Source organism: Terrapene carolina, unplaced genomic scaffold (assembly GCF_002925995.2).
Source record: "Terrapene carolina triunguis isolate 2854851 unplaced genomic scaffold, T_m_triunguis-2.0 Scaffold58, whole genome shotgun sequence".
NCBI lineage: Eukaryota > Metazoa > Chordata > Testudines > Emydidae > Terrapene > Terrapene triunguis.
In genome coordinates, this window is record NW_020664409.1 from 4,390,349 (window position 1) to 4,404,816 (window position 14,468).

Below are 14,468 nucleotides of genomic sequence, written 5' to 3' on the forward strand. Positions count from 1 at the left end.
AGGACTTGGATTCCATTTAAAGGATTAAATAAACAAAACCTTTGTCACATTATTTGACTGCTATCCGTAACCATGAAAATGTTGACCATCTGTGTGGTTCTACACGATGTTATTAACATGTCCTTCTTTTTCTTCTCCTCCTCTTCCTCCTCTTGGGGGAAAAATAGCTGACGAAGTGGAAAGACTGGCTGCAATGCGTTCAGACTCTCTAGTACCAGGCACCCACACTCCTCCAATCAGGCGAAGAAGTAAGTTTGCCAATATAGGAAGGATTTTCAAGCCATGGAAATGGAGGAAGAAGAAGAGTGAAAAGTTCAAACACACTTCTGCAGGTAATAAACATGCGTTGGTTGACTGTTTTTAAATTGTTTGTTCAAATGGGCTGAAAACAGTACAGAGTCATTAATAAGTAATGTAGGCACAAAAAGTGATCAACATAAAACTATTATAACTTTGTTGGAAATGTCCTCCAAATTCTAAAAAGATTTATCACTTTGTTCTGGGCATTTTTTTAAAAATCCCATTTTTGTGTGATGCATTAAAAAACAATGGAACAATTTTGAAGGGCCAAAGCTTGCCAGAGCTGGGTACGCAACCTCTGATATTAGCGAAGCTCAGAAAAAGAAAGTAAACCAAATGAAGTCATGTTGGCTTCTGTTCTACGAGAAACATAGAGGGAGAGAGGTCAGAGTAACTGGTAAAATCAAGAGAGAACATCAGTGGAGAATGCAGTTGCTTTCAAATGTTGTAAAGGTTTTTACAAATAATGAAGAATTAAAATAATAACTGGGAAAAAGCAGTTAAGACAATTTTACTTTTATATAACTGATATGATAACAAATTCTTCATTCCACTGGACTGGAATGACCAGTATCCCTTCTTGAGACAAACAAGGCTCTCCTTTCTCCATGCCTTTCTCAGATTCCCACTCTTGGGCATTTTTTATAAAAAGGTATTGAAAATTGCAAAAGCATGTTTTCGTATCAGAGAGAGGGCTGAGCCAATACCCCAGATCCAAACACTAACTTTGGGGAAGCGTGGATCTGGATTTGAACTCAGACCCTTCTCCATTTTGTATCTATGAACCTTCTCCCCACTGCCCCTATGATGATTTTGAGATGGCTGTGGCAAAATAAAAATTTTCACCTCAGACCTCTTTATGAAGATAGACCCAGAAACAGAATGCTATGGATCTCACACTTCAAGGTGCCAACAGGGATCTCACACTTGACCCCTCCCCTGTCTACAACACGGTGAAAGTTTATAGTGTAGACAAGACTTAACTGTGCACTGTGATCCTCCAGGCCCTTACTTGTGTCCAGTGGTCCTTACTCACCAACAAGCAGCATTTAAGAGGGAATTCTCACATGAGTGTGAGGTAATTTCACAAGTTAGGGTTTGCAGGGTGAGCGCCTAAAACCACTCTTCAACTACATGGCTTTACAACTTCTGCCTGGTCTGACAGGCAGAGACAAATGAATTGGAATAAGTGGCTGTGTTGCTCTGAGTGACTATCTTTTTGGCTTGACAGTTGTCAAAGTGACATGATTTTGCAAAACAAATGGCCTGCCCTTCGTGTTCTGTCATCGCTGTAGTTCTCTGTAGCACAATTTCTGTGAGACTCTCATAGCTCTTTTGAAACCCAATTACTAAAACATTTTAGTAACCACACAGAATAAAAACACAGCAAAATATTTCCCTCTCTTTTTTGTAGAATAAAGGTAGATACATAACAGGAAAGCCACCACAAGTTAAGTCTCCATTGATGATAAGAGAGACTGATCTAGTGTCTGATGCCTTGAATCTCACAAGGGTGATCCCTTTAATTTTTCTGGTAAATCAAAAGACAAACACGCGAAATGGCATAATGAGAACCAGTAAGTAACTTCCTATTATAGGTTATCTGTCTCTGGTGCATTGATAAATGTGACTTTAAAAAAAATGCCATTAATCTCCTAGGGGAATCCACTCCAGCTTTTCATAAAATCACGAATTATAAAAAGATATTTTGCTCTGCCTCTTCTAGCTACAGCAATAGATTCCAATGTTTTCAGTCTCCACGTTGGTGATAGATTGTTATGGACCAAATCCTTAGGTCCCCTTACTCAGTTCTAGCTTCCATTGAGGTTAAAGGAAGTTTTGCCTAGGAAAGGACTGATTTTTAAGGACTAAGAGTTGGCTCTGTTTGAGGTGCCCAAGGCTAATCACTTATACCTATTTTTATTTATTTAGATTTAAAATTCCATGCCAAAGACTTCCCAGCCAGAGAGCTGAGATCCCTCAAAATATATGTTTAAAAGCACAATAAAGAAAAGTTACTTTATTTAGAAAGAAAAGGTTTTATTAACTGATTCATGATAGGATTAAATAATTAGAGAAGCCCTAGCTTGAATTATGTTTATTACACATGGCATATCTCAATACACCAATATTCACCTTGTGGTGCTTATCATTTCATGGTCTCTATCTTCATTGCTAAGGTGTCTCCGGGAATCAAAGATGAAGAGGGTTTATGTGTTTCTGTAATCCCTGCCCACACAGTGTGGCTGTTTGTCTCCTTCTAGTGACTGGACCATACACAGCAATTTATGAATCTGCTACTGCCTCTGTGCTAATGTACCTGGTCCTATAGCTAAGCAGTAGAGGCTCATGTTTTTTGATCTAGAGGTCTAGGGTTCTTTCCTTGCAGGTAACCCATCCATGGGCATCATTGCACTTCCTATAGTTTAAAGTGAATGTGAAAGAGAACACATTTTAAAATTATTCATTCTTGTAAGTGTAAATATTAGATTGGCCCAAACATACTCTTTGATCAAGGGCTGGATCCAGATCAGGAGTTCAGGTGACACACACATTTGCAGATGATACAAAAATTGGGGGAGTGATAAATAATGAAGAAGATCAGTCACTGGTATAAAGCAATCTGGTTAGCTGGGCTCAAGCAAACTATACATGTTTTAATATGGCTAAATGTGAACGTCTACATCTAAGAACAAAGAATGTAGGCTATACTGATAGTATGGTAGACTCTATCCTGGGAAGTAGTGATTCTGAAAAGATTTGGGAGTCATAGTGAGTAATCCGATGAACATGAGCTCCCAGTGCAACACTGGCCAATCCTTGGATTCATTAACAGGGGAATCTGGACTATAAATAGAGAGGTTATTTTACCTCTGAATTTGGCACTGATGCTCCGATTACTGGAATACATTTCCCATTCCACGGTTCAAAGGTTGTGATAAATTGAAGAGGGTTTACAGAAGAGCAATGAGAATGATTGAAGGATTAGAAAACACACCTTATTATTGACTCCAAGAGCTCTGTCTACTTAGTTTTAACTAAGAGAAGGTGAAAGGTGACTTGATTAAGGTTCATAAGTATCTACATGGGGAACAAATATTTAAAAATGGGCTCTTCAATCTAGCAGAGAACAGTGTGATGTAATTCAATTGTTGGAGATTGAAGTTAGACAAATTCAGACTGGAAATAAGGCATCACTTTTTTAAAAGTGAGTGTAATTAATCATTGGAACAATTTACCAGGAGTTGTGGTGGATTCTCCATCACTGACAATTTTTAAATCAAGATTGGATATTTTTTTCCCTAAAAGGTCTGTTGTAGGAATTATTTTGGGAAGTTCTGTGCCCTGTGTTATACAGGAAGTCAAATTAGATTATCACAATGATACCTTCTGGCCTTGAAATCTATGACTATGGGATTTGATTTGCGTACACCTCATGTTTTAAAATGAACACTGCTGAGGAGATTTTCAAAACAACATACAGCAAGTTATAGGGGGGGAAAGTGTAATTCTTTCCAGAGCAATTATTTTCAACAGCTGGGATATAAAACCCTTTACAGTAGAAATTTCTACTGGAATTTCTTTGACAGACACTGTTACCAGGCTGGAACATAAATTTTTATAGCAGAGCCACACTAGAAAGTTATAACATGAAATTAGACTCGGCCACACTTTAACTACAGCACAAATAAAAGTTTTAAAAAATAAAATGAAGTTTAAACAATTTATCAAAAGCTTCATCTTCTCCAGAAAGCATTATAACCTTAATTACCATGAGGGGTGAAGGCCTTTGGCAGCAGTTGGATACAGTTGGGAGTCATAGCTGGGAACATAATAAAATTCTAAATGGCAAAATTGTAACACTTGATGGGGCTGTTTCTTTTAACTTATAAGAAGCAGTCTAACTGATGGCTAAGGTTAAGATTTTGTCACAGATATTTTTAGTAAAAGTCACAGACAGGTCAAGGGCAATAAACAAAAATTCACGGAAGCCTGTCCTTGACTTTTTTTTATTTAAAATGCCCTGTGGGGGGATTAACTATCGGAGTCCTGCTGGGGGCTGACCTCCAGCCCCCGGGGGCTGCTGCTCCTGCTCTGGCCCCCAGGCAGCTGACCTATCCCCGACACTACTCCGGCCCCTGGGGAGCCACTGCTCCTGCACTCCTGAGTGGGGGCTTACAGGTGCTTCAGCCCCACTGCTGCAGCAGGCTGAAGCGGAAGACGTCACGGAATCTGTGACCTCCATGACAGAATCAATCCTTACTGATGGCAAAAGAAGCCGACAATGAATCTTCTCCCCTCTGACAAAGTTCCTCTGCTGGATTATGCCTGTGCTACCTTAATTTGGCCCCCTTGTGTGGATGCATTATGATACAGTTTTTATTTAAATGATCACTTGCTATTTTTTTCCATTTGCTGAAACTTGGCATTTAGTCTTCCAGACCAGAAAAAAATTGTTCTACAAAATATGATTCAAGTCAGTTGGATTATTTAAGTTGTCTCCCAAAATCCAGTTGGCCAATGTGTCTTTTAACTTAATAATATGTACATTTAAAGGCTTTAATTGGATAATAAGAATCAAGTAGGAAACTAATAAAGTCAGCCCAGTGAGCGGGACCATTGTTTATAAGCTATATCAAGCTCACTTTATCCCAACAGTTGGTTACCTCTGACCAGATCCCTCTGTAACTGGCTAATCTTTTGAACTCTGCATTCCAGTATCTTCCAGACTTTAACTAGTAACTAGACAGTATTGCCACGGTTCTGACAGATCCTCATCCCACAGTGCCAGTTGTAAAATGATAAATGTAGTCTTTGTGGAAGGCTACAATTCTAAGTGTCTGTGAGAAAGTTGATGCTTACTCCTTGAGTTCCTTCTTTACATTTGCAGATTCAGTTTGGACAATAATATTTGCACTGCTATCACTGTGCTAGTTAACAAAGATAACAGTCCTAGTTTTAATAAACTATATAGTTCCATTCTCTTTCCCTGAAATTTCATCTTATAACAACTGGCCAATGTGTCTCTTCATCATTTCTCCATATACTTCAAACACATATGACACTTGTACTAATATTTTAATTATAACATTGTTTCCCTTCTTCCTTCCTTCCCTGTAAATTCAAACCAGTACCTCGTGGCCTTGGCATAAAAACCAAGCATTGTTATTTTGTGGGTTTCTTTCTCTGTACTCTTTCTCATCTAATTATTTTGCTTAAATCTGATCTAATCAAATTAAATGTAATTCTTAATTGGCATTTAAGAAGTTATTCTGCTGAAGTTTCCTCTGCAGTGTAGGCTAATGTGTGTGATTGAAAAAAGCGTGCAATGCAGTGTTTAAGGGGTCTGTCTTCACTCTTGATTAATCGTTTTAAGAGTCTGTACAAAACATTCTGCTAACATATTTGAAGCCAGGTGATACGCAGCCAAGATAGCCCCTGATTCTGCAGTCAGAACTGTGTGGAGTGTTAGAGACACTCATGCAAAACTAAAATGGGGATCGAGAAACCCAAGATCTTTTTCCAGCCTTTCCAGGGATGTAGAAAGCAAAGGCATTGGATGAAAAGGCCCAGATTTTCAAAAGTGGCCTTTAATTTTGGGTGCCTCCATTTTTGGGCGCTAGGTGACGGAACTGATTTTCAGAGATGTTAAGCACCCACACAATTTCACCTGATGGCACTGGCAGTTGCAAGTGCTCAGCACCTTTTGAAAATTAGACCATAACCAAAAAAATGGTTGTTTGGGGGTTTTTTTTAGAATCCACTCTTGAAAATTTTACCCATTGTTTTTATGGGCGTGAATAAGGACAGACTGTGGATCTCTCACCTGTTTACTCCTGTTGGACCCAAGTTCCATGGAGACTTTAAAATCAAAGACCATTTTCAACCAAGCAAATAGACTAGCATCCAAAAATGTACTGCAATAAATTATCCCGCTTCGCAATATGGGTACAAGATGATGTACTGGGTCTTTTCCATCTCTATTTTCTGTGGTTTTGGAGTTACATATTATGCATCATTTTTAAATTTGGCATTTCAAATGGACTAAAAATCATAAAAGTTCTAAATTGTGTACAGCTATGATTTTCACACTGAGGACGATTGTAGCATTTGTCTATTTTTATGAATGAATTGCCAAAGGGGAGTTTCTGAAGAAAATGGATGTTTATTCCACTCTATAGCAGCATCTTTAAGCCTTCTTGAAATCTGCTGCATAATATATTTCCTGGCTTTAAGAACCAGGCTTTGCCTAGCTGGAGTCAAAAGGCTTTTTGAGACTGTACTAACCCCCTTGCCAGCACTACACATTGCTTTAATGGGACATTTGTGAAAAGGGCCCTTAAATGTATCCCGTCTTACAAGAAAGGAATGTTTAATGAGGCCGTTTGGTTTTTATGCTAATTACACTTCCAGCTGCTGTGAAAATTATATGATGAAGCCACCCCAAACAGTAATACTGCAGCATAACTCTGCAATAATGTATTCCTGCAAAAAATAATGTAATACAATTAATCTATTAGAGAGAGGATTTACAATACGTGTTTCAAGGCGTGAAGAAGACTTGCAGTGAAATGCTCTATTAATATCTTAATCCTCTTCTTTTTATGAGGGTTAGGGAACATCATTAGCCAGATGTGTCAAGAAATGTTTCACCAACAAAATTAGTAATAATGAAATCTCTAGTTTTTGGGAGACAGAGCAAGAGTGTCTGTCTGAAAAAGCTGATCCTCTTATGTAACAATCTGTTCTATAGCATCAGCTGCTATCACAGTGATACATGAATGGACAACCACCCTTAAAACAGACTGGTTCTTAAAGACTAGCCCTTTTCAAATGTCTTTTGTTTAATGACAGAATACACTGAGGTTTATTTTTTTTAGATCGCATCTGACATGTGGAAACTAATGACCATTCTTCGTACGCTATTGGCCTCCATTTGTGCTCTTATTGTTTTTTTCTGTCCTTTTATAGAGGTGGAGAAAAATAACAAGATCATTCTAAAGTAAAATGGAGTCATGGGGGCATCACTATGTAACAGGAAAGAAGAACACTGTATGATTCCAAAGCACAGGTGTCCAGAGTGCGGCCCAAATGCCAGATATAGGGCTGGATAACTGGCCCATTGGCCACCTTTTCTCTTTACCTAAAGGATGCTTATCAACAGCAGGGGTCTACTTTTGGTGAGCTCATGCAGTGAGCAATTTCTAATATTCACAGCCATGTGTATTTATTAATAATAAATAGCTGGGTCCCTTGGAATGCAGACAAGCTTCAGTCCTTAGTATTACAGAGTTTGCTGTAGGAAACATATATCCCCAGTGTAACTCCATTGACTTTCTTGGAGTTACACTAGAAATGAATTTGGCCCTTGAGATCCAGAGCAACGAAGTATAAATATTGCAGTGCCATTGGAATGGAACAGTAGGTTAACCTCTACAAGGGAAAGCTGTTAGATGTCTTCACTAAGTATTGATGGTGAAGGCATTTTATTTCTGTTGGGGATCCAACTCAACCAGCATTTCCAACAATGAGATAAATGAAGCAGAAATCCCTCCGGCTGGAGCGGTAGTATATTGATTGAGTGCTATTGTATCCGTGACCTGCTGCATGTCTGACCCATATTTTACTTCTGCTACTTGTCATAGTATTGTGAGCACTGAAGTCAATGATGATAATATTGGGGTATTGTGGGGCTAGATAGAGTTTCACTAACTCTGGCAATTTTATCACAAGTCTCTCAATAGTTAGTATATTTTTTCCCTTAAAGCTCCAGCTTATGGACTCAAGTGATTAGGTGAAAATTTCAGCTTTTAAAAAAAAGAAAAACAACCCTTGCGATTTCAGGAAAAATAGCTTGAAAATGTGAAGCAAGTGCATCTTAAAGGCAGACCCCAAAGTGTGTGGTGGTTTTTTGTTTGTTTTTTAAATCTCGCTATTTTCAAGCCAATCTGATGCTATTTGAGGCCTGACTTGTAACATTTGAACCTTAGGGTTTGCAATACCGTACTAAAACCAATTAATGATTGTATTGGGGCCATAATGTGATATGTATTAAAAGAGCAATAGAGATAGTTGCAGATAAGATTCATAATGGTTTGCATTGATTTGTATACACTGACACAATTAAATCTTTTGTTAAATGTATCTGAGTAGCCTGGTATTTACAGGATGTACTTTAGAAAAGAGCAATTGCAAAATAGATCAGTGACAGCTAAACCTTATTAACTACTTCTATATTTTTTCATAGAGTGTCAGGTACTTCTTACCTCATTGGAACATGGCCTTGCACGGTTAGGCTCTGATTCTGCAATTGGATGCACACGTGCAGCTCCGATTGCAGGACTGGGGTCTGAGATTGTCTTTGAGTTTTAATTTGGCATGTGTAGTTCTCTAAAATCAACAACACATTTAAACAGCAGGGCCGGATTAACGCAGGGGCTTTAGGGGCTGCAGCCCAGGGCCTTGGGCTAAGGGGGGCCCTACAGGCCAGATGCGGCCCGCTGCTTCTTTTCATCCAGCTCGCAGCAAGTCTCCGCGCTGCGGGCTGGATATTGGTCCCCGAGCCTCAGCACCCCGCCCCCGTGGGGCTGGAGCTGTGAGTGCCGGCTCACCGATGTGCCCCTGTGGCTCCTAGACGAGGGGCGTTCAGGGAATCTCTGCGCACTGCCCCCACCCCCAGCACTGGCTCCGCAGCTCCCATTGGCCAGGAACCGCGGCCAATCGGAGCTGCGGGGGCAGCGCCTGCAGGCACGGGCAGCGTGCTCGGCGCACCACACAGAGCGGCCTGGCCCCTCTGCCTAGGGGCTGGACGTGCCGGCCACCTCGGGGAGCAGAGCAGCACGGAGCCAGGGCAGGTAGGGACCTGCCTTAGACCCCACTGCACTACCGACGAGGAGCCGGCCGGAGCCTGCACCCCTACCCCAGCCCAGAGCCGCCTCCCGCACCCAAACTCCCACCCGGAGCCCGCACCCCAAACCTCCTACCACACCCCAACCCCCCATCCCATCCCTTGGCCCCACCCCCCCCAGATGGAGTTGCACCTCTCCCGCACTGCAATCCCCTGCCCCAGCCCTGAGCCCACTCCCCACAGTCCAAACCCCCAGGGGCCCACAAAATCTAATAGTCCTGGGCCCACAAGAGAGTTAATCTGGCCCTGTTAAAAAGAAACCAATCCGTTTACTGCAGTAGGCAGTATAAATTCAGCTCTTTTACTAACTTGAAATCGTTATCACTTTTGCAGCTTAACCAATGGTACCATTCACCAGCTTTTTTAAAAAGTTACTACAGAGTTCACATTTACCAATGGCTACTGGTTGAATCTGAAGACACAAATCTGTACCTTCTCCCTGCGTTTTGCAGGACATTCTCAGTCACAAAATGCTCCTCATTAATTCTTCAATTAAAAGTAGTACAGGGCCGACAGCTGGAAGTGCATAGATAAGGCATGCTCTGAATAAGGGCCGAACAGAGCCCAGAAATACTGCTGCTTCATGTTGTCATGTAGATATGCAGAAAATCCCTCACAGCGAGCCTGATTCTGCTCCCACTGAGGCTACGTCCTCACTACGGGGGGGGGGGGGGGGGGTTTAAAATGCCCAAATTCAACCACGCAAAAAGCGTAGCTGAATTCGACGTATCCGAGCCGACTTACCCCGCTGTGAGGACGGCGGCAAATCGATCTCCGCGGCTCCCCCGTCGACGGCGCTTACTCCTACCTGCGCTGGTGGAGTACAAGCGTCGATTCGGGGATCGATTGTCGCGTCCCGACGAGCCGCGATAATTCAATCCCCGAGAGATCGATTTCTACCCGCCGATTCAGGCGGGTAGTGAAGACGTAGCCTGAGGAACTGTGTTCTGCCCTTGATTTCAATGGGTGGAGTGCCTTGCAGTCAGATACCGATACTAGACGCCCATACTCAGACTTAAATACAGAAGGCCTGTGAGCCCTGTTGCAGCTATGAGCTTGATCCTCTGTGATGCTGAGCGCCCGTAACTCCCACTGAAGTCAGTGGGACATAAGGGGTGATCAATACCATGTAAGATCAAGTCCTGTGTCCCTGCTTCAGGACCCAATGAGTTGCCAGGACACAGATGTGGGCCTAATGTAATTGAGAAGATCTACTACTACAAACAAGTTAAAAATTCAGTTGGGTAGATGTACCTTGGATGTAAGTGACATACTCTTCGTAAAATTTTGGCTAATGTGTGTGTATATTTGGATATGTCATAATTGGCCACATGGCTAGTGACTTTTCCAGAGTTGATCTCTTTAGGAGGATTTCATTTTACATTTTTTAATAATCAGTCTGAATTATTTTCAGCAGCCCATTTTGGACGTTCTTTTTTCCCAGTGAATGGAAATGATTTTCCTGCATTTTAAAATAGGTGCAATGTAATATTAATGTGCCTGGTGTTCAGGAGATGTGACTGGCCAAAACAGTAGCACAACAGCTCACTAGTGCAATAGTAATAATAGCTCCGGAAGCTAAGGAATTTAGTTCAGTCCTTGCAGAAATCAGCCTACGCAATTCTCCACTTACTCCCTTTGTCTACAGGCCAGTATTTCCCAAATGACATATCAGTGCTAGTGCTGGAGGTTTTTGTGACTGGTACTGCAGGCGCCATCTTAGACCACCGGCTTTTTTGCTGAGCCATTATACTGCCACTGGCCAGCTCTCAGTCAGCTATGTACATCCGAACTCAACTTCGAGTTTGGGCTGCTCAAAAACCCAGTCTTATCAGGGCAAGATTGGATTTCAAGTTACACTGCAGCACAATTGAATGGAAGACAACAGGCTGACTGGTATCACTGAGGGTTACAAATAAATCATCCCTTATGATTTTAGATGGGGAGAGAAATAATTGCCCACAAACAATGCGTAGAATTGGTTGGTAATCACAGTAAAGGGGAGCGGCCGTTCAAAAGCTATCATTTTCCAGCTCCTACCACCATTCCCAAATGTACGGTAGTCCTGTACTCAGATATATTTGGGGCTATGCAGGTTTTGAGGGCATGACCATTAGAAGGAAGAGAACAAAGGAATGCTGCTCTAGGTGGCATCGTCCTCCTGCTCGCCTCTAGAAATACATAGAGAAATTAAATTTGATCCTCTGATCTCTAATGATCGTGAAAACCCATTCTCTCCCGTCCCCAGCTGATTGCACTCTATCCTCCTTTCCAGAAGGATGAGAAAGTGTTAACAAGAACACAACTCCTAAGGAAGCCATGTTGCCAGAAAAGAGAAGTAAGGGGCAGGGAAGCATTGTCTGGTATCCTGTCTCTGACAACGGCTAGCACCATAATGTTTCAGAGGAAGGTACAAAACGCCAACAATAGATCATTTTTAATAATGTGCCTACAAGGAAAGTTCCGTCGTAACCACAGGCTGTTAGGGCCTGATCCAGAGCCCACTGCTAGCAATGACTTTTCATTGACTTCCCCACAGATCTCAGGGAACACTCATAGAGTTAGAGAACCACACCCATTATCCTTCTTTGGCTATGAAAACCGCAGTCTCCCACTGGGATGATCTTTTGAGAGAAAGCGCGTGGAGTTTCCTTTTATCTTTGGCCTTCCTGGTAGTTTTTATGGAGGAGGCATGATTTGGTCCTTAGTGTGGTAACCTGGTACAGTTTCCCCCAAAGTCTGGGAAAACTGTTCTAGACAGTCCCATTTATTTTAAAGTATTTTCCCCCTTCCCATTAACTGAAAAATATACAAAGTTAGTTCAGCTCTAAAGATCTGATTTACACTAATAAATGTCATTATGGATGTTGTTGTATTTGATATCAGAAAACCAAAGACTTCAGTAATGAGCCATTTGCTCATTGAACCTTGGCTTATTCAACCCATGAAATGAACAGTATTGAAAATTTCACGAGTGGCTTAATTATCTGGGGATGTACAACATCAAAAAAGAAAAGTCTATCGCAATGTCCATATAAATAATACCCTTTTTATCCATGGGTCAGTTGAACCCCTTCCACCTCTTACAGAGAGTATCTTTCTAATATACAGATTGTTTTCTTTGACAATGATCTGATAATTGAAGATTTGATATATGAGGATTATTTTTACAAGGGGATAAATCTAATGCTGTGCCTATTTAATCTCAGTGATCTTTTATTACAGCTGCTCATCTCTTCTGGCTGAAAGTAATTAGAGTAGGGATGAGCTCTTGGACCCCTACACCAGGAATGGGGTATATAGTATAGTCCGCTTCATTTAGATGGTCTCAGTCTCTTCTGAAGATCTAGCGGGGAACCTGCAAACCTTAAATATTGTTAGACTGCCAGGACAGGATAGTGCATCTTGGTCAAGCAAAACAAAATTATGAACTATAGTAGTGCCCTATGGTCCCAACCAGGATCAAGTCCCTGTTGTACCACACATTGTACAAGCACATAGGAAGGCATATACTCTGGTCCAAGAAGCCATAAATATATAGTGTATTTATGTGTGTACATATGCATGTATATATAAAATATCTTTCATTAGATATCTTCATAGCCTCATAGAAGATCATTGCACGACAATTGAGGAAAATGGGAGTTTTATCTGAGTAAGATCTAAAGCATTTCTCCCTTTGAGACAATATGCCTTGTACAAGAGAATGATTTTTCTGTGTGCATGTCTGTTCTCTTTCAAGCATATTTTCATCCAGGAAATACAGTATGTTATCATGTTATGCACTGTTTTTGAAAGTGCTCACCAGCATGAGTCACGGTTCTATAACCTAACCTTATATGGAGTGGGGAGGAATACTTTATACCATGAGGTGCTGTGTGATTTACATGATCCTCTTTTGTTTTCCTGTGTTTGTGGAGATGGTGGCCACCCTAATTAGGTGCTGAGAATGGATATTAAAAATTTTCTAGGAAAGCTAGAAAGAAAATAGAATTCTATAGCAAAAATCTACAACAATGCAGAGTAAAGGTTCCTGGGTAGTATGTCGTCCCCTTGAAGAACGCTGAGTTGAGCAAATACCAAACTTCTGAAAACCAGGAAATTCACAGTTAAGGTTGCCCATGCCAACTTAACTCTGCCCTCTTTCAGCAAAGCCCCAATATGCCCTGTTATCACATATACCTTTATTCTGCCAACCCCAAAGTTGCTAAAAGCTCTTCTCTTCCTTTTACAACCCATTCATACTCACACACAGGATTCCATCTCTAGTGCTGCACAAAAAAACCCCCAAAAGCACACCATATCTGGGTACAAACATGGGAGGGGAGAATACAAGTCTGACAGGTGCCCTGCCCCTATTTTGCTCTTGTCCCCTTTCCCATTGTCCCACCCTTCCACTCCCTCTTAAACCCCATGCCCCCCTCACCTGAGTCCCCAGCCTCTCTCCCCTCCACTTCCATCTATCCCCATTTATGCCCCTCTCCTCTTGTTCTCCCATTTCTCCATCCCCTAATTATCCCTTCTGTTACCAGATTTGCCTGTTACTTTGGGGTATGCTCATTTATTAGGGTTACTCTTCTGGAGCTATCCTGCAGGACCTAGGTTCCCCAGGGCTGGGTTCTTCCAGCCCCAGAATCAGACGTGCACACACATTAACAGAGGACCAGTTTAATCAGCACTCCCAAGCTGACCCCTTATATGCCTCTGGACTCAGCAGACTGGGTCAAGCAGCACTTCCAAGCTGCCACCCTCATATGTCCCAGGCTCAGCACGTCCCTATCCCCACTTTCATGTTACAATTGTTCTGGTAGTAACCCACTTGATGAGCAAACCCCATAGGATTTTTGGGTGCTGCAGCGATCTTTTAGCTCAGATACAAGGAGTGTTGCTGCAGAGCGAATGAGGAAGCCAAAAAAACACCCATGGGTGGGGGGGGGAGAGAGAAAAGCAACAAGCTTAACCATGAAAGTTATTTATTGCCAGGTAATAACCATAGGGAAGCCAAACAAACAAAACAGTTATAATATTAAATCTAACTTAAACTTGATTATAAAAGTCAGGTTTAGAAAACTATAACTGCTCACACAAGTCAGGGTCAGAAGGCTACACTGAGAGAGAGAGAGAGAGAGAGAGCTGGATTCCCACCACTCCGTGAAGCTTGAATCGATCGGGGGTCCCAGGTGGTGGTGGTAGCTGAGGGGCCGGAGTGCTGGAGACAGGCAGAGCCCCCAGCATAATCAATCGGGAGAAGATGACGTCC

At 41.7% G+C, this 14,468-nt stretch overlaps 1 protein-coding gene across 2 annotated transcripts in view; it reads left to right on the top strand.

Annotated features, from left to right (window-relative positions):
- The window catches only part of PHACTR1 (phosphatase and actin regulator 1), a 410,748-nt gene that overhangs the window by 239,581 nt on the left and 156,699 nt on the right, over positions 1-14,468 (top strand). For both annotated transcript variants that reach the window (XM_026660202.2, XM_024202986.3), the window contains one exon: positions 168-332. In XM_026660202.2, coding sequence (XP_026515987.1) covers positions 168-332 — 165 coding nt within the window. The remainder of the gene's footprint in view (positions 1-167; positions 333-14,468) is intronic.